The sequence below is a fragment of the Cajanus cajan genome, chromosome 11, assembly GCF_000230855.2.
Source record: "Cajanus cajan strain Asha chromosome 11, NIPB_CcT2T_4, whole genome shotgun sequence".
NCBI lineage: Eukaryota > Viridiplantae > Streptophyta > Magnoliopsida > Fabales > Fabaceae > Cajanus > Cajanus cajan.
In genome coordinates, this window is record NC_138527.1 from 44,203,889 (window position 1) to 44,224,550 (window position 20,662).

At 29.4% G+C, this 20,662-nt stretch overlaps 2 protein-coding genes across 3 annotated transcripts; both read right to left on the reverse strand.

Moving 5' to 3' along the window:
* Positions 1 to 720: 720 nt before the first annotated feature.
* Positions 721 to 3,414, reverse strand: LOC109810939 (uncharacterized). The gene is made up of 3 exons (XM_020374552.3): positions 3,258 to 3,414; positions 1,659 to 1,810; positions 721 to 991 (listed from the first exon to the last, which is right to left on the reverse strand). The coding sequence occupies exons 1-3, from the start codon at positions 3,325 to 3,327 to the stop codon at positions 974 to 976; spliced, it is 240 nt and encodes a 79-aa protein (XP_020230141.1). The 5' UTR covers positions 3,328 to 3,414; the 3' UTR covers positions 721 to 973.
* Positions 3,415 to 9,759: 6,345 nt separating this feature from the next.
* Positions 9,760 to 12,355, reverse strand: LOC109810968 (uncharacterized). Of its 2 annotated transcripts, none has more exons than XM_083067096.1 (2): positions 11,768 to 12,355; positions 9,760 to 11,277 (listed from the first exon to the last, which is right to left on the reverse strand). In XM_083067096.1, exon 1 carries the CDS (start codon positions 12,217 to 12,219, stop codon positions 11,896 to 11,898), a length of 324 nt encoding a protein of 107 aa, XP_082923222.1. In that variant the 5' UTR covers positions 12,220 to 12,355; the 3' UTR covers positions 9,760 to 11,277; positions 11,768 to 11,895. The 2 variants fall into 2 exon arrangements, with proteins under 2 accessions (XP_082923222.1, XP_082923221.1); XM_083067095.1 differs by having other exon boundaries at positions 9,760 to 11,283.
* Positions 12,356 to 20,662: the final 8,307 nt, after the last annotated feature.

Sequence of the window (20,662 nt, forward strand, 5' to 3'; positions counted from 1 at the left end):
TTTTAATCAAATTTTAAGAAATGTAAGTTTAATTTATTTATTTATTCAAGATAAATACGAGTTTGATTTACTCTTATTTTAATTTTATTCTCAATACGATTTCAATCTACTATATTATAATATTTTAAAATTAATTAAAAATAGATTAAAATATTTTTTTCGTCAATCACATTCAATCATAATAAATATTAATCGTCTACAAAATTATCTAAACTCTTCATTTTTTTCCTCTCAAATTATTGAATAACACATTGTTATCTCAAAAATAAAAAAGGTAAAGTATTTTAAGTTAAAGAGATTAAAAGGTAAAATAAATAAAACTAGCCTTCTAACCTTAAAAATATTGTTACACTGTATTTTTATGCTATTATTTAATTATAAACTGTTATATATAAGAAAAATGCCAGTTTTTTTGTAAAAATTTAAAAGTCATATTTTGAGTAATTTTAATTTTTTTGGTGAGCAGAGTAATTATTAATGCATTGATAAAATAAAATTTTTCAACTAAAATATAAAGATATATTGAAAAAAAATTTATTGTCTGCGCTATGCAATTGATCAGGCAAAGGCCCAAAGTAATTATATTTTGGCAGAGTAGTTAGAGAAATTTAAAAGCAAGAGCTTGAGCTCTTTAGACTTCATATTTTGGCAGAGTATTAATTAGAGGAGTCAAAGTGTGGCATTTTCCGCTGTCCACTTTAGGAAATACAACACAGCAGATGAAAACACGAGAAGCAAAACTTTAAACTTATTTCTCCAGTATCAATATTCGATTTCCATCTGTGGAAAAATTAATATGGTTTACAATTTCAATCCTATGCATATATCAATTATTGACAATTAAAATCGGTATATTGTTTATGCCAACACTCGGCAACAAATAAGAACCATCAAACATGGATGATTTATAAATGATCAATTACAGCTACAGAAAATGAGTGCACGATATAGTCTGGCCTTCAAACACACTCGATTAGAAGCAGCCGCCCAACTGCCACAAGACAAAAAAAAAAAAAGTTTCTATTAGCAATAGAAACAAAACAAACAACAAAATCTTTTAGAGATTCAACATGAATTGATTACCCAATTACCATAAATAACATCAATAATCAAATGATTGAGCAAACATTCTAGTAGAAGGCTTGAACGATCATAGAAAAGGTGAAAATGAAAAGAAAAAAAAAGGCAGAGAAAAGAAACAATAATCATAGACTAGAGGAATAATTAGTAGCACACTTCAGTAGCATTTCCTTAAAGTCATGGACCAAATAGGAATATAACCTTTCTGATCCAAAATTAAATCATTTAAAACCAAACCCTTCGGAGAAGAAAAACTAAACCAAACCACTTTTATAAGTGGGTCAGTTTGGTATTTTGAAAAAGGAAAAAAGACGAATTATATAAATATAAAGTAAATAACCGAATTGCACTGAACTCATTCATTGAAGAAACAATCCTATCAGCTTTTATAATAATTGAATCGATCCACTTAATAAAAATAGATAATTAATCGATCTGTGTTTATAAAATTGATCAATTCAGATTGATTCGATGTATTGAAAAATGCAAACCGTGAACAGCCCTAATCATCTATATACAAGCAAAAGTGACACTTGTAATATGAAGATACGGATAACCTTCAAGGTGATTCTACATACCAAAATTGCCTCAATCTCCTCATTGGACATGGGAGTTCTTTTGGGTTGAAGAGAGGCCTTCCCTCCAAGTGAGGTTGAGGCTTTTGAACTTGAAAAGAACGTTATACTAGCATCAGTTGCTGAAGACGAAGCTTGAGTCCCAGGTGCAGATCCTGCAATGAAATTTTTAAGAGAATTGTACAATTTACACATTGTCTAAAAAAACACTAAACAACTACGGATATAAAACTCTTCACAAATATCTAACTATTATGAGTCAAAAACAGTAAAAGAAACTTTAAAATTGCACGATACCCTATTAAGTTTTCTGATCAAACAAACTCGGTTGCTATTGTAGTGCCTTCTTTGACAAGATTTATCAGTGAAGGAAAAGGAAGAACCAAGTTTAAACTATCGGTGTCAAATATTATGATCAGATAGTAAATAATATAGAGTTTGCAGGTTACTAACACCTGTCAGCATGGTGGTTTTTGATGTTTGCACAATTTTGTACTTGCTATTTCATAGGATTGGTAGATAACCGCTATTTCTACGGCTTAATTAGTTATTCCTGTAAACATAATAACTAGTTGCTAAAAACACAATTGATTTTAAGATTATTGTGCAGAGAACTTTCACTCTTGGGAGATGTTTGGGTTCTCTCTAACACGCCCAAACTTTGCTAGCAAAATAGGATAAAATGGAAGAAGTCAGAAAACTGGTATTTCCCAACTAGACTTCACTGTTGAAGGTACTTTAACCACATCTGATGGACTGGTTCATAATAATTAGAAAAACCCTTCCTAAAAATGAACTGGACAACATGTCTATATAACATTGTTCAAAACTTTGGGAATTGGTACTATTAGCATTAACCTTACGTATAAATAGTGTGAATTACTAGTTTTACTTTGTATTGTAAATAGATATGAACCTTTTTTGACAAAAAAAAAAAGACTATGCTTCTGTTTAGAGGTGCTTCTTTAGCATATCGGTCTATTTTCATAAATAAATTAAATATTTAAATAATAAATTTAATTAATAATTAAATATTAATTATAAAAGAGATTATTTTAAATTTAATAAAAATTGAATTAAATTTTTTAACATTTATTTATGAATTAGCATGAGTGTTCCTTAACGGTATGTGAGATGCCTCAGTATTAATCATGCTTTGTTTATCATGATAACACATCAACAGATATGGCCATCTAATGAAATTTAACGTTTCATTGGAATAATGGGGTCAACAAAGATTGAACCCTAGAGGGCTAGACCCCTTCGTCATAGAGGCTCTGATTGCACATCATGAACCAACACTCCCAAAAAATTATTTAAACAAAGACAATGAATGGCTCAGGAATGAGAAAGGATTGTAAAACTAACAATAATTCAGGTAGAACAGAGGTAGACGTTAGAAAATGTGAAACGTAGGGCAAGGCATCACAATATATATATCGTGAAAAGCTAGAGAAATGCAAGTGCAAAGCGTAAATGAAAATAAGAGTTGCAAAACCCTAGGAAATTGAAATGAATGAGATAATGGCAAGTAAATTCTGAATTGAATAGCAAAGGAAACGCAAATGTTGATGAAAGAGAGAAGGAATATGAGAAGATTACCAGAGGGGTTGGGATGTCTCTGGGGGAACTTGATGCGAGGGATTCTTTTCATGGCTTGACCTCCACCCATGCCTGAGAGCCTGAGAGCCTGAGAGCCTGAGAGCCTGATCTAACAACTAACAATTTTCTTCTACGGAGAATTGTATTTCTGTTGCGTTAAAACTCCCACCCAAGCACCGTCCACGACCCCTTTGGGCCTCGGCCTATGTGAGAAAGGGAATTAAAAAAAAAAAAAAACAAAAAACAAAAATTGGACTCCAGGCTCGATTTCTTTAATGAGACATTTTGACTCAAAAACAAAAACTAAAAAAAAAATTATAAACTCTCTTTTTTTGGGGGTGTTCATGAGTCAGAACTCTTGGAATTTGAATAAAAATCTGATTTCCGATTTCATAATTTGTTTTGCTTAATCCGAATTGAACTAATTTAATGTTAATCGGGTTGGTTCGGTATAGGTTATTGGATCCAATGAGTTTTAAAACAAAAAATAAAAATAAAAAAAATTTATTTTTCAAAATAAATAAATTTTTTAATATTAGTTGTCAAAAATTAACTAAATTGATATATTTTTTATAAAGTTTATTTTGATTTCTTCTCTTAATTTACTTGAGAATTTCTAATGCACTATAATGTGTGAAGATAATATTCAATTATAATTTTTTCTTGATTTCTTTAAGTACTTGAAAAAAAGAATGAAAAAAATCTACATATTAAAATATAAAAACAATTTCAAAATGATATACATAATAATTGTTAATCCTAATAAAAAAAACATTAATATATAAATTACTTAATTTGATTCAGAATTTAAATATATAAATATAATATCCAAATTAATCATTATCAAGTTTAATTGGTTTGATTTGGATAAGATCCAAACAAAAAACATTTTAAACCAATTTAATTAATTCACTAGTGGAAAAAAGACTTTTAAAATCGGTTATTTTTTAACTTTTAAAATCGGTTCTTTAACCGATTTTGAAAGAGCCGATTTTAAAAGTTAGACTTTTAAAATCGGTTAAACAACCGATTTTAAAAGTTAACTTTTAAGATCGGTTGTTTAATAACCGATCTTAAAAGGCTGGTGGGGAAAAAAATTAAACTGGAACGGGCCGTTCCAAAAATGGAACAGGCCGTTCCAGTTTAACCAAAAGACCTAAATTTAATTTTAAGTACGGCCTGTTCTCCTTGGAGAACGGCCCGTTCTCCAAGGAGAACGACCTGTTCCCAATGGAGAATGACCCGTTCTCATTGGAGAACGACCTGTTCCTAACGTTCTCCAAGGAGAACGGGTCGTTCCAAGTTTGAAATTTAGCCAAAATGAGCCTGAAATAGAGAGAAAAAAAAGCGTGAGAAAATGAAAAGAGACACAACAAGAACATGAGAAGACGAAAATCAAACGAAAATAACAACAAAATTTACCTTATTTGAGACTTTAGAAAATGAGAGCATCATAAAAAGAAGAATGAAAGGAAAGATTAAAGAGAATGAGAATGGAGGGGAATATAAAAGATTTCTGACGATACTTTTAAAATCGGTTATTGAAGAACTGATTTTGTATACTACATACAAAATCGGTTCTAAAATAACTGATTTTAAAAGTAGCACTTTTAAAATCGGTTTTTAAATAACCGATTAAAAACCGATTTTAAAAGTGGCACTTTTAAAATCGGTTATAGAATAACCGATTTTAAAAGTACTTTTAAGATCGGTTATTTTATAACCGATCTTAAAAGTGACACTTTTAAGATCAGTTCTTTTATAACCGATCTTAAAAGTACTTTTAAGATCGGTTTTTTTTGTAACCGATCTTAAAAGTGTCACTTTTAAGATCGGTTCTTTTATAACCGATCTTAAAAGTACTTTTAAGATCGGTTAAAATTAAATTTTAACCGATCTTAAAAGTGTTCATTTTATTTACAAATTTGCCACCGCGTCACTTTTAAGATCGGTTACCTTATAACCGATCTTAAAAGTCCGATTTTAAATTCAATTTTTGCACTAGTGATTTGATTTGAATTATCAAGTTGGTTAAGTTAATCTGATTTAATGAACACCCATATTCTTTTTAATAGTTTCATTTATCATCTTCTCTAATTCTTTTAACTACACAAGATAAAAATAAAATTAAAAATTAAAAAATTATCCCTTTTTTTTTTAATTTATCAACCAAACACATTGAATATTGAACCAAGTGCCTTGTGAATAATGAGTTAAAAACAAGGCGAGATGAAGTAACCCTCGAGGTGATGGTGCTAAAAATCCATCTATCTAGCTTAAGATTGGGTTCACCAGATGAAATGTCTATCCATCCCCTAAAGAAGCCTTGAGTATTGGGTTCAGGAGTAATCAAAATGATGGTTTTAAAACTTAGTATATTGACTTAGCCTCGCAATTTAATCCAAACCGCGTTGCATTTGCATGACTCCTTCCTTATTTCACTTTTTATAGGGTCCCACACTTTAGACGTCTTCAACAAAGACAGAAAGAGAAAGGGGAGGAAAAGTAGTCAACACGCAGACATTATTTTCTAGTAAAAAATGAGTATTTTGTAATTAAAGTTAAGAAAGAAAATTGATACTGTAAATTGTAGTCAATCTTCCAATGCCTTAAAACTTGCTAATTAAGTTGTAAGATAATTTAAGTTGAATGAGTCTTACACGATAACTTATTAATCAGCATCTATGGCAAGAGGTGAGAGTGAAGATAGGGCCTTAAACATCACATTCATTATGTGGAAAAGAGGATTGGATGAAGCCACTGATAGTGCAGATCAGACACAAATGTCACTCTCTTGAACTGGCCAAACTAGCCAGAGAGGTATTCAATATACCAGACAAATGAGATGACAAATAATGCCTTCAATTCAATCCAATAGCCAAAAGGGTTATTGACCGTTTCATTATGGAGTGTTTAGTCCGTTAGACATCAATGTCACTCACCTAGGTGACATTTACAAAGGAAATACGATGTTTTAATTTAAATAAGAAAAAAGAAAAAAGTGTTTAGTGTATAAAAAGGCTTTTATACTTAAATTATTTATTTTCACTCGTCCAAGGAGAATTTCTCCATTTCTTTCTTTCTTTCTCATTTTTATCAGTCAAGTCCAACCAACACAATTTCTATCACTCTTATTTTCCACTTGTAATCCAAATAAAGGATGAATATAATATGCACAAAAGTGGAGCCTACCTTTTGTATCTTTAATAAAAAAAGAACACAGGTGGAGGGACCATGTAATCCGATCCTCACTCAAAGCTTCACTAATTAAAAGAATATGCATATCTTTCTCTGCAAATATCACCAAATTATCAAGTATTTTTAGTCTTAATCAACTACTGCACGTATGACATGTATTTAAATTTTTTAACTTACAAAAATAATTACTTTCTCTTGATTATATGACACGTAAAGAATGGTTAAGAATTATATGGTCTAAAATTATCTAATAGTTTTAATTTACACCTCATGTTCATCCTAGTGTAAATGATGATGACTATAAATTAACTCACTTTTTGCCTCACCCCCTCATCCCAAGTGGGCAAGCTACTTGTTCCTTAAATTTCTCCACTACCACTCATCCTAAAAAATGGTGCACACCATGTTTGCATTTCTTAATAGGAAAGTAGCAGACGAGACAGTGGCAAAAGAACTCAAAGTCACGAAGGCAGTGTACAGAGATGAGTCAACTAACACAATGAAATCACCAGCACATGCAAAAACAGTAAAGAAGAGTGTCCGTTTTGCGGATTCAGAAGCTTCCATTTTTAGAGAGGAGAATGAGAAGAAGTTGGTGAAAGGAAGCGATGAATTTGGAGGGATTAGAGTGAAGGTAAAGATGACAAAGGAAGAAGCGTCTCGGTTGCTGTCAAAATGCAAAGAAGGAGGGATTCTCGAATTCAAGGATGTTGCTCGTGAGCTTGTGGCAATCCCACGAAACCGAGTTACCGTTGTGTCTGCTTTACACCAACGATGATACATATATATATATATATATGATCCATTGCTCAAGGTCTTACTCGTACCTCAATGTTGTTTAATTAAGTTGTACTCTTGTAGTATTATTTAGTCATGTTAATTCAGAAAATTATATATATATGTATCACAGTATCAGTGTACAATTCCTTCAGGATTGTTCAATTCTGAAGTTTTATGCTTTCCTGAGGAACGACGAGACCACAAGACGATGCAGGAAATCCATGCCATGTAATTATGTATTATAGTGAATTTACTCAGATTATTGCATAAGAAAGTTTTGTTAGTTCTAGCCTTTTATATAGGGGTCAGCATGGTTTCGTTTGGTTTGACATAAAAATCAGAACATGTGTTTAAGCATAGCCTCCTTCTATTTAATTAGTGAATGTTGCACTCTGCATCTTGTTTTCTGTGTCTTTGGGAGAAGAAGTTGCCTCAAAAATGAGGACATAGATTCCATTCTGATTACCTCTTTTGTAACTTTTTAATAAATAAAAAATATATATTATATAGTATTCACTAATTATACTATGTTTCTTTTATAATAAAAAAAAACTCAAAAATCCTTTAGTATTTAATTGCGTTTTAGTGTTCAATTACTTTTCTGCACATCTTCAATCTCTCTTTACTTTATGTAAAATAGATTAATTTACTTTCCCTTAACTTTTGTCTACTTCTGTGTTATATGTGTCTTTCTTTTTTTTTTCCTAGCTTTTTCTTAACTTATATAGACTAAGCAAGAGAAGAAGCTTGTATTTTAACTTTGATAGAATATAATAAAGGTTGATAGAAGGTGATTACCACAAGCCTTTTTATTAGGCTAATAAACTAGTAACAAAGTATAAATAGACAAACTTGCATTGTCTAGAAAACTTAGTAGTTTAACACTCCTCCCCTCTCCCAATGATAAATAGACACGTACACATTATCCACATATCATAGTATACGAATGCATGCACCAAAATAAACCAGCATTCATTTTCATTCCCAATGTTCCATCCAGTCATTTCCACAAAATCCAAAAACATTATTTTAGACTATTAATTAATATTAACCAAATTCTTAATAGTGATAAACCCCATTATATTCGAATCGCAGAATGGCGATTTGGATGGAGAGTGAAGGATCTTATCTGTAACCTTTCTAGAAACCTGCAAAGTTTGAATCTTCAAGCACTGACAACGTCAGACAACCACAAATTTCTTTCCACGCCACTTTCCTCTTCTTTCAAGTTATATACAATAAGATCAATTAATGAACAAGTTTTATTAATCATCCGTATGTTGTTACATGCACCATTCAATATGGGCAGTGCTTAATTTCCATCCACCCCACCTAACGTGTAGGTTCAGAATTATTAGCATTTATTTCGGTTCAGTTCAGCATCGCTTACGTTATTTGCATACAATAATGTTTGTACTTCTCTTGTTTGGAAGAAAACAGAAACAGGATACATCCATTAGCAATGTGTATTCTTTTTATTATTATCATAAAAGGACAACGATATGTGGTGCCTGCAAAATATAAAATAATACTTATATATACGCTCATAAACCTTATCTATTTATATGCGGATAGGCAACAATTTATTATGATTTAAATTCTTGATATGATGCCGATAGTTTGTAAAATTCTTAACATAGTTCGCAATGTAAAATGCATAAATACAAGAATTTTTTATACGACGATACATAAAACATTTTTTATTGTAAGTTTGTAATTACGTATGATTCAAAGTAAGAATTATTACGTATAAGACATCATGTTATATTAATTTTTAAATCACTTCATTCAAAGCAAGTAATGATTATTAGTTTTACAGAACTTAGTATCGAGATGAGAAGTATAACTCTTTACTTTTTGTTTGTTAAGTCATTATCAAATATTTACAAATATTATATATTCAATATTAATATTTGTTAATTGTAATTTTATCAAATATCTTAAATTTAACAGGGGTGGAGGAATTTATTTCTGAGAACGAACTCCAGTTTAGTGTCCAGATCCAAGTTATGTCTTGAAGAAAAAATTTTAAATAAGCTTCCAATTTTGCTGATCATGGTAGTAAATTAATCCTTTCATGAAAAATTTGTAGATTCTAAACTGAAGTTGCAAAATAAGTGGTGCAGACTGTTGGATCGAGCGCTTACCACTGAGCCAAAAGTTATAGCTAATAGTCAGGGCGCAACTCTTTTTACTTAAGAGCACAGCAGTCCAAGCGCCATGATTCGACAGTGACTTGGCCCACCTAGCCTCCGCCACGGGACAATTGATGCAACCCGCAACAATCTCCCCCTCAGCAATTGCCCTGCTGGGTATCGAACTCATGACCTTAACTCTGATACCAATTGTTGGATCGAGCGCTTACCATTAGGCCAAAAGCTATAGCTTTTGGCCTAATGGTAAGCGCTCGATCCAACAATATGTTGGGAAAAGAAGCCTTCAAACAGCCATAGTGAAAGCATACACACAAAAATAGAGAAACAAAAATAAACTCAAAAATTAACGTGGTTCGACACTTCTTGCCTACATCCACAAACACACTCTGCAAATTATTTTATTTCTCTCCACTTACAATTTTTACAAGGAAAAAAATTGCAAACCCTCTCATTCACAAGTTTTCTGGAAAAACTTGGAAACCTTCATACACAAGTTTTCTGGCAAAAATTGGAAACCTTCTCATGACACACAACTACCCAAGTCCCCAATACACCCATTGGAACCAATGTTTTTGTGGTGAGTGGACTCAAAACTATCACCCCTTATTTATAGTAGTAGTCTACCACTTTCCTTCTTCAAAGTACCCAATGTAAGACTTTGGAAGATACCACACACTTTGGACACAACACAAACTACTCGATGTGGGACTTTGGAGGACACTCACACACTTTGGGCACAACACAGACTTGTATTTACAGTTGTATATGTTTATTATTTAATTTAACAGTTCAAATTATAGTTATTAAAAATTGGAGATTTGTTACCACATTATGGAGACCCATCTCTATCAAAGAAGCGCCATGACTATAGCGATATATAGGATTCCACTCGTTGGTTTACGAATAAAGGGCAAAACAATGACGTACGTCCAAGACTTTTTTATCAAGGACGTCCCTTTTTTGCAATTTTATAATTTCACTATAACCATATTTTTCCAATTACTTTTAATGCTGAACCTGAACCACTCATCTTATACTTCATATGATAGAAATAAAATACACCAACAAAATCCAGCATAATTAATAAATAGTTTGTTAACTTTTGGACATGTGTATGGTGAATATTTTATAGATTAAGGTAAAACCCATAAGGATATATATCCCTAGTGCAAATATAAGTTTTACATATTTGTTAGAGCAAACGATATAAGTAAAAGTTTAGATTTTCTTAAAAATATTTTAGTATACAATTTCTTATTAATTTTATTAACTAAATAATATAAAAAAAACTTTAATATATAAAGACTTTTTTAAAAAAATTATCTTTCTTCCGATCTAAACAATGCTTAAATCTCCGACCGACAGCATGTTCTTTATTTATTTTCAAATCCCGTGTTAATTAAACATTAAACAGCACCTAATTCTCTATACAAGTTTGAATTTGAGGACATAAAAGAAGGAAAAAAAATGGCACTACTCACTAGTTCTACCGAATAAACAACACAGAACACGATAAGTTTAATCAGTCTAAGTAAAAATGTTGAGATGTTGTATGGACTATGAACAGATTGGTCTCTTTTCTAATATAATTAAAATTTGGGTGTTACTTAATCACGCATATATTCATTTATTAATTACAGAAAAAATCCTGAGTTTTATATCATGACAATGTTCTTCATCAAAACGCTAACATGATAATGTCATAGTATATATAATTTTACTCAACTGGGCTAGATATCAATCCACAAGAAAACCAGATCATTATTTGGAAGAAAAAAAAATTAAGAAGAATTGTTGCGAATATCCGTATGTTATGAAACTTCACAATGGGAAAGAGCATGAATAGAAACTAGCTACAGCTCCTTTTATGTTTTTTAATCGAAGACCTGCAACTTTAAAAAGAACAAGAAAGCAGAATAACTATATCTTCTATAAATTAACTAGTGCAGATTAATTCCATCTCTTTTGAAAGATGGTGTTTTTTCTCTGCTCAGAATGATTAATTACCATCTATATGAGAAAAAAATACGCATTACAAGTAAATGAGAGGAAAAAAACATTGATCAATTTGTACACCAACCAACAGAAATATATCCTTAATTAGTTCATGTTTACTAATAAATCGTTAGTCGGAATAATATTAAACTTAATTCTCTTAAGTAAAGTCCCAAATTTAAGTTTTATATATGTAAAAGACATAATTGAAAGAAAAGTTCTTACTAAATATGATAAATTAGATTCTCCGACAAATATTAATATGTGCAAAAAAAAAATTCCAATGAATTACCAATAATATTTTTTACCCAAAAATTAGTTTCCTTAAATTTTGATTAAGAGAATAAATTGAAGAAAAAAATAACAGACATTTGAATTTACCTCATTATCTCATTACTCTTTCCCTTGAGATTTACAAATGTGGATCTCACTATCTACTCATTCCAAAACTATAGAACATAAAGGAAAGAGAAGAAGTTGTGGTGTGGCTAAGATAATGAGGATGAGGATCATGTTGTGATGTCCTCCATCTGAAGCATTTCAGGAGCCTCCAAGATCCTCTCCAAAGAAGGCTTCCATGAATATCCCTTAACCTTTTCTCTGCCTCTTTCTATCTCTGCCACCATTTCCTCCACTCTCATCCCCCCTTTCTCATTCAGTTGAAGTATAAGCCATTTGAGTTCCTCCTTTGTCAGCACAACTTTCATGCTCACACCTTTATCATCATTTTTCTCCACAAACCCTCTCCATCTTCTTCCTCTTTCTTCTTCTTCTTCATTTTTCTGCCTCTCCTCTGCATGCCCTTTAGTGTATGTCTCCATGCAGTTCCCCATGATTTCACTACTGCAATGTACGAGCCAAATGAATGTCTAGGCTATTTAACTAATTAACAAAATCTGGTTCACGGATTCTAATATGAGCGAATATAGGCTTCACGGGTATTTGTATCGTGATTCTAGAGACTGCCAAAATCTTTTGTTTTTTCATTGTGCTTAATCAGTGACGCGTTTCGTTGTTTTATTAATTAATTAATACTCGTCTTTCCACTATTGTTTTCCCATTTGTCATTGTTTTACTACTATTTCATAAGACCAACGTAACACTTACTAAAAAATCAAAATAAATAAATTCAATAATTGGGTTGGCGCTGATGTTGACATTTGACTTATTCTTTGTCCCAACCTTCATTACCTCATAATTATCTCATTAATTACTCTTTGTTTCATGAACGCATATTATTCGATGCTTAAATTTTTACTATTTTTTAATTAAAAAAAAATCAAGTTTCTTGTGTTTTCTTCGCTCTGTTAACTGCCTAACTTTAACTGCTTGACGTCACATGAAGCATATGTACTATGTCAGATTTTTTTATCTCTTGTTATTACTCGCATTAGAATAAGGCATGATTTACGTTTCCTTTATTGAAATTTCATGTTACCCAACAAATTTCTTAAAGCGTTTCTTACGTAATTTCCACTCATACCTTGAGCCTTCTCGTGACCAAAATGAAACGAAAAGCCTCCACAAAGCGAAAAACATTCTTTCTAATTCTAGTTATTACGTTCTATCAGATTACCAAGTACTTTTGATCTCACATTGGGCCAAAAAAAGCATGTGTCACTCCAATTATCATTTCTTATACATACTTTTCCTTTTTTCTTTGGTAAATGTCTTATTTAAGTCCATGTTGTCACACTATGGTCTGGTTTTATATTCATTATCGTCATAGCATGCGAATTGCGAAGACCGCTAGCTAGTGACACAAGTGTAAGAGATTATACACGTTTCAATATTTTGTAGAATTAATGAATAATATAAATAGAGTTAATCATCCACCGACAACTAATAATATCTTTTAAAATTGCTTATTTTTATTATTATTTCATTAACTAAGCAACTGACATTACACTATTAAAAAATATGATTAGTTGCTAGTGTATTTGAGTTAATCACATATACACTGTTAATATAAAAATTTTTTACACTAACAACCAATCATATCTTTTAATAGTGTCATGTTAGTTACTTATTTAATGAAATAATAATAAAATAAACAACTTTAAAAGATATTATTAGTTGTCATACTGACAGTGTATAGATGATTAACTCATATAAATAACAATAGAAAGAGCTTTTACATTTTCATCTAATCATATTATTAATTATTCATAATCTCTAGAATTCACCTTAATAAAAAGTCAAAACTTTATTTTAAAATTTCTTTCTCACGACAAAAAATGTGCTGGCCATTAGTGGGCAATGTTCTTTTCCTACCAAAAAAGAAAAAAAGAAAAAACTAGTTCCTTATGAATTGAAGTGTGAATAATTAATAAAGGGGAAGAGGCAAATACCAAAGGGCTGGCAGCAGCACTTCACTCGTGACAAGAGAACAATACTAGTATCTAACTAACAAGACAAAACTTGAATTATTTCATATTAAATAAAAATAGACAACACTTGAATATAATAGACTCCTTAAATTCATATTTATTACGTTCCTACTGGTACGCATTTTTTTTTATTCTGATTAGTCAAACTGATAATCTTCTTTTTGATTCTGCTTAGGGTCCTACTACAACGTATATTTACTCTCACATATTTATTATCTTTTTTTAATAAAAATGAATTTTAATATAAGATCTCTTAAATTTATCAATTTGATTAGTAAAAATAACAACCTTTTAAATAAAAATTATTTAAATCAAAGTATTTATAACACATTTAGGAATGATAAGTAACACTCAACGATAATATTTTTATGTTGGAGATCTAACATTGACTAATGAGATAATCATAACAGTATATGTAAGTAGAAAATCATTATCATCTTATAAATCAATTTTTTAATATTAAATTAAACTTTTAATTTACTTTCTTAAAATTATGTTAATTTTATAAATATTGGAATTTTAACTTGTGCATTACACCAATGATGATTGATTGTTTTATAAAACTAAATTTATAATAAATAAATACTTTTAAGTATATAAATTATTATAAATAATTTTGTGATAAATAAATATTTCTGTTTTTATAAATTAAATTTTAAATTTATAATAAGTAATTTATATTATAATGTCATTTTTTAACTACTGATTTTTAAAAACAATATATTGAAATAAAATTCAAAAATAAAAATAAAAGTGTTATAATGAAATTACAGAAGAGACAAAAGGTTAGGAGAATTTTCTAAAATCACTCTTAGAAAAGAAAAACTAATTATTTTCATTTTAATATATATAATCTCTGGAAACACTCTCATTTAATATAACTATTTTAATTTATATAAAGAAAAATTAAAAATATATTTTGTGAGTATGATTAAATTATTATAAAAAATAAAATAAATAAATAAAAAGCTAAAATCTTATATAGTTTTATATAATTTATTGTAAATATCCACTTAACATCTTTTAAACTTTTATTCGTCTGTGATGGGGAAAAGAAAATAATGATAAAATCAAATGACAGCTTTTGTGGTTTAGGTAAGATACGATATGACTAATTTAAATTATGGAGTAATGAACTGTGAATACACATGCACACAATCCTATTCGTGACGAACAACACCTACTCTTGTCTCTGCCTTAAAATGTCCTTTGACAAAGTTAACGTTCAATGGGAACATCTAGATTCTAGACCATACATCTCCACACACTCATAAGATATGATATTGCTAGCTATTATAAGTTTCTCAGATCATAAGGAACATAATATTGTCCCTAGAGAAAATGATATAAAAATTAAATTCATAAATTTACTTAAATTATATAGAAATTAACAATTATAAGTATATTTTATCTAGTGATACTAGATTAATTATTATGCATAGTTGGATATTATTAAATTCCTTCTGAAAGAACTTAACCATCTATTAATTAACTGTGCTTAATCTTGTTAGTATTTAAAGTTTTCTTTTAAGTTGTTTTACTTAAACCCAATTCTTGTTCGCATAATTAAGCTAATTAGACTATTTTGTTATTGTTACGTTGGTTTCATAATTCATTCATCACCGTCAGAAATTCAACTTTCAAATCTTGTTGGAGATGGATTGTCATTGTTCACATGGACTTGAGAAAAGAGTGTTGACCAAGTATACTTCAAAAAAAAATAAAAAATGAAAAAGTTAGCCATTAATAAACGACACCGAGAGAGAGAGAAGAAGAAGAAGAAGAAGAATAATGTTCAGAATATTTGGTGGCAAATCGATCATAAGTCTGCGAGTTAAATGCGTGTTTATATATCTGCAGATTACAGATTAGTTTCATGGGGTAGATGTGGATCCGGATAAATTGTTGTATCTGATCAATCCTAGCTCAATGTGGGAAAAGGGTGCATGATTTTCAAATTAATAAACAATGATCTCATAAAAAATAATAAACTATAAATATTCACTTAACACATAATTAAAATTGTAATTTAATTATATCATGATTAAAATTAGTTTAAAGCCATAAATTTTATATATTTATTGTGTGAAGGATTAGAATATAAGTGTTGTTTTAGTTTAAATTCTATTTTTATTTGATTGTATAGGATAAGGACACATTAGATTTGGGTAAAAAAATTCTAAGTCATCACAGATGATGATGAAGACAACGTTAATACTAATTGTGAAAATGGTAATCATGAGAAAAAAAGGATGATACTAACAATAAGAATAATGAAATAACGAGAATAATAGAGATAAACAATATTTAATAAATGATTAAAGTAAGAATAATAATGATAAAATTGTTGTGGTTAATAATAGTACAAGTGGATGTAAAAATGGTAAAAGTGGATCTCATTAATTATGAGATTAATCTTTAAAAATATTTAACTTTTTTTAATTTATCAAAATTACAATTACGATATCAAAATTCGAATTTATAGTTATATACATATAAATTCAATTTCTTTATTATTAGACTAACCATAATAATTAACGATGTCTCGATTAAATCCATTAAAAAAAGTTAAAAGCCAAAAATTGTCATATTTATTTTAATTATCAAACATGCAACCATAAAATTATCTCCTAGACGCCTAGAAAGATTATCGTATGATAACAAAAAGCATAAAATCATTTAAAATTAATCAAGTAAAAACTATTCACATTATTTTTAAATACTTACCCTTAAATATATTAAATTAAATTAATGGTGATAATTAGTTATATAAAAATACATAAGCTATTAAATATTTTTACTCCTACCTCTATTTCCTCTCTTTCAAATTCAACATAAAAAATATTAATATTTTTTATTTAATGAATATTCAAAAATTATTTTTAAAAAATTAAGTATTATTTAATACTAATTTATTAAATATTGATCTATTAACTAATATTTAATTTTATAAAATTTAATCTTAAAATTTTATTATATATACATATATATAAAAAATAAATTTTGCCTATTGTAAAAATCAAATTATCCTTTCTAGACTGAAATTTAAAAAAATTAAATTAATTTTTCCAAACAAAATGTTTTAAAAAATAATTAAATTTTTTAAATTTTTTACTTACCTAATCTTATTGCATAATCTCGAATGTTATCAGTTCCGGTATATAGATTGTGAAGTCCCACATCGGCTAGTAAGGTGAACGAAGCATGCCATATATATGGGTGTGGATACCTTACTCTTGAAGACGCGTTTTGGGGTGGCATGCGTGCCATTGCCAGAAACAAATCCGTGAGGGCTGCGGCCAAAGCGGACAATATCTACATGCGGGTTCTTGGGCTGTTACATTTGGTATCAGAGCCGGGACCCGGGCAGGTGTGCCAGCGAGGGCGCTGGGCTCCCCGAGGGGGGGTGGATTGTGAAGTCCCACATCGGCTAGTAAGGTGAACGAAGCATGCCATATATATGGGTGTGGATACCTTACTCTTGAAGACGCGTTTTGGGGTGGCATGCGTGCCATTGCCAGAAACAAATCCGTGAGGGCTGCGGCCAAAGCGGACAATATCTACATGCGGGTTCTTGGGCTGTTGGATATAGTCCCACATCGGTTAGGAAGGAGAACGAAGCATGCCATATATATGGGTGTGGACACCTTCCTTGTGTAGACGCGTTTTGGGGTGGCATGCGTGCCATTGCCAGAAACAAATCCGTGAGGGCTGCGGCCAAAGCGGACAATATCTACATGCGGGTTCTTGGGCTGTTACATTGATTGGTATCAGAGCCGGTTCCCGGGCCGGTGTGCCAGCGAGGGCGCTGGACTCCCTTGAGGGGGGGTGGATATAGTCCCACATCGGTTAGGTACCCATATATATGGGTGTGGACACCTTCCTTGTGTAGACGCGTTTTGGGGTGGCATGCGTGCCATTGCCAGAAACAAATCCGTGAGGGCTGCGGCCAAAGCGGACAATATCTACATGCGGGTTCTTGGGCTGTTACATAGATCAAATGATACAATGCAAGCAAAAATTTCTAGATTCATGGAGATATAGAACAACATATAAGTTATCATGCTTGCATATCTACCATTTGAGTCTCCAACAATTATTCCAATAATTACAAAAGTCTATTTAGTGACTTTCATTTTTCTTTACTTATATTTGTATTTACTATTTATGATTATATGTTATGACTATCATTGTTCCCTTAATATTACGTATTCATATTTCTATGATTAGTGAGTTACTTCAACTCATGTTTGATAAAATAAAATAAAAAATGTTGATAGGAGGAGTTTGTTACATTTTAGAAGAAAAATATTCTCTAATTTTAATTATAAGCAATAAATTAGTTTTCTTTTTGTCCTAATCATAAGTAACAATTATTAATTTTTAAATTTATTTAAGTTTTTTTTTAATATCATTCATTTATTATTAATTTTATTTCTTATGCATTCATTTATAACTAATATTAAATAATACAACCATTTAAAGTAAATGGTGTATTTGAAATAAAACTTGATTTTATGATAAATTAAAAAAAAATTATATTAATTACTTTTTTTTAGTATTGATGATTTGTCTTACTTATATTTAAGACTGGAGATAGGAAGACATAACCTACTGTTAATATGTATTTTATTTTATCCGGTGTTTGACTCTTAAGTTTATTTTTATATGGTATTGACTCATTTTATTTGTATATTGGCACTTGTTGATCTAATAATAGCAATAAACACTAATAATAAAATGTCATTATTATTTTAAAAAAATAATTCTGAAAATGTGAAGAAAAAAAATGACTTTTGGAACTTTGTAAAACTATCCTTAGAATTGTGTTGTACATTATTTTGGATTTAAATTCCAAAGTTACATTTTTTTTTATTGTTCGTGATCTAAATTATGAAACAATGAATACCACTATTCTAGCAAGAGTTATTAGTGGGATTTTTTTTTTATAAATAAGAGGTGGTGTAAGTAGTAAAAATGGATTGCAAAAGCAATCACCAGAAAATATTAATAAAAAAAATGTAGGTTTGCATCAAAGGATGGCAATGCTACTGTACTCTCAAAAAATATTTACAATCGTTAGGTAAATATCTACTCAATGGAGATGCATCTAATGTTGAATATTTACCTACAAATTTTTTAGGAATGAGTGTGGATATAAGTATTGTTGTACCTGTTCCCTATACATCTAGGACTGCTTTAGGAGAGAAACTCTTATAACGAAATACACTTTTTTTTACCAATACGAAAAATTATAACAACGATGAGAATCAAACTTAAACTTAATACTAATGCATCTATCACAACCTTCACCATAAAAAAAAAAAAACTCAATTTCAAATATCTTTTATTAGATTATTGTTGTTGTCTCTATTATTATTTATATCATTATTTATTGTTATTTTTGATAATGATAATAGGAACAATAGTGCAACAAAGGTAATAATAGAGGCAATAGTAATAATAGTTATTTTAAAATAGGTATTAATGAATAAATTTCAATTGTAGGCTTTTTTTTAATAATTGTAATTCAAGAGTTATCATTGCAAGTTTGACTTTTTCATTCTAATATGTCTCTATGAAAACATAGGTTTAATAATCCCTGTTGCAATTATATAAAAAAAACATGAATTTTTATGTGAGAATGAATAATCTTATACCTTAACTTATAATTATTGACATGGTTTAAAAATGTCATTTAAAATTGCATCCATCAATATTGTTATCATTATCATTATTATCAAACATCATCATTGTTGCTCTCATTAGTGGTGGTGACAATTGTGGTTTAAAGTGAATCTTTAATTTAAGTTATTTATTTTAATCTAAAGATTGTGGTTAATCATTCCCATATAAGAAAACAATTGTTGTAATATATGTCTCTTACATATATGGAATGTATAACGAAAATATGAGAACAACTAATAGTAAATCTTAGATTAAGATTGAAAATAATAGACTACTGTGATTAAAAATTAATTATAAATATTTTTATGAAACCACTAATCTTTTTCTTACTAATATTATTGTGATTATCATCATCATTACTATTGTCATTATTATTATTAACATTGCTTGCATCACCATTGTTGCTATCACTACCATGTGTAATGATTAGTCCCAAGATTTTGAAGACAATCTGTTAAAAAGATAATAAGTAATTAATATTATTATTACAATATATATACATACATACATATATATATATATATATATATATATATATATATATATGTTGTGTATATGTGTATTTGAAGATATAATTATAATTAAGAATATATGTATAAAAAAATTGACATAAGAGTAAAATACGAGTAGAAATTAAAATTGATAACAACGACATTGGGGTGTTGGTGGTAGTAGGCTAGTGGCAACTTCGACTAAAGGTACAATGCTGATGGAAGGTAAAGGTAATGATAGTTATGTTGTGATAATGGAGTTAATAGTAGTGGAGGCAACACATGATAAGTGATAACAATAACGTTAAAAACAGTGGAAATAATAATAATGATGGTGAGAATGGTAAAAATAATGATGATAGTGATAACATCAGTAATATTATAAAATGTGTTTATAATTAAGTTGTTAATAATTATTTTCTATTTTCATATAAGTTGGAATATTTATATACTCAAGATAATTTATAGTGAATATTAAAATATTAACTTTACTTATTCTTTTGATTATGTTAACGTTATTTATTTATTTTTAAAAATAAAAAGATATAACAAAATGTACCAAAAAGAGTTTACCATGTGGTTGCATCCTATTAATGAATCAGATGATGTGATAAAATAAACAAATTTTATTAGACACGTGTAGTTTTGCACTAACATTGTTAATAATTTAATTTCAAATTTTACATTATTAAATATATTAAATTTTA

Bases quoted from the DNA above. Each gene is read 5' to 3' on its own strand.
- LOC109810939 (XM_020374552.3), bottom strand. From the start codon at position 3,327: ATGGGTGGAGGTCAAGCCATGAAAAGAATCCCTCGCATCAAGTTCCCC. The intron at 1,811-3,257 runs GTAATCTTCTCA...ATTTCATTGCAG, and splicing joins GAGACATCCCAACCCCTCTG to GATCTGCACCTGGGACTCAA.
- LOC109810968 (XM_083067096.1), bottom strand. From the start codon at position 12,219: ATGGGGAACTGCATGGAGACATACACTAAAGGGCATGCAGAGGAGAGG.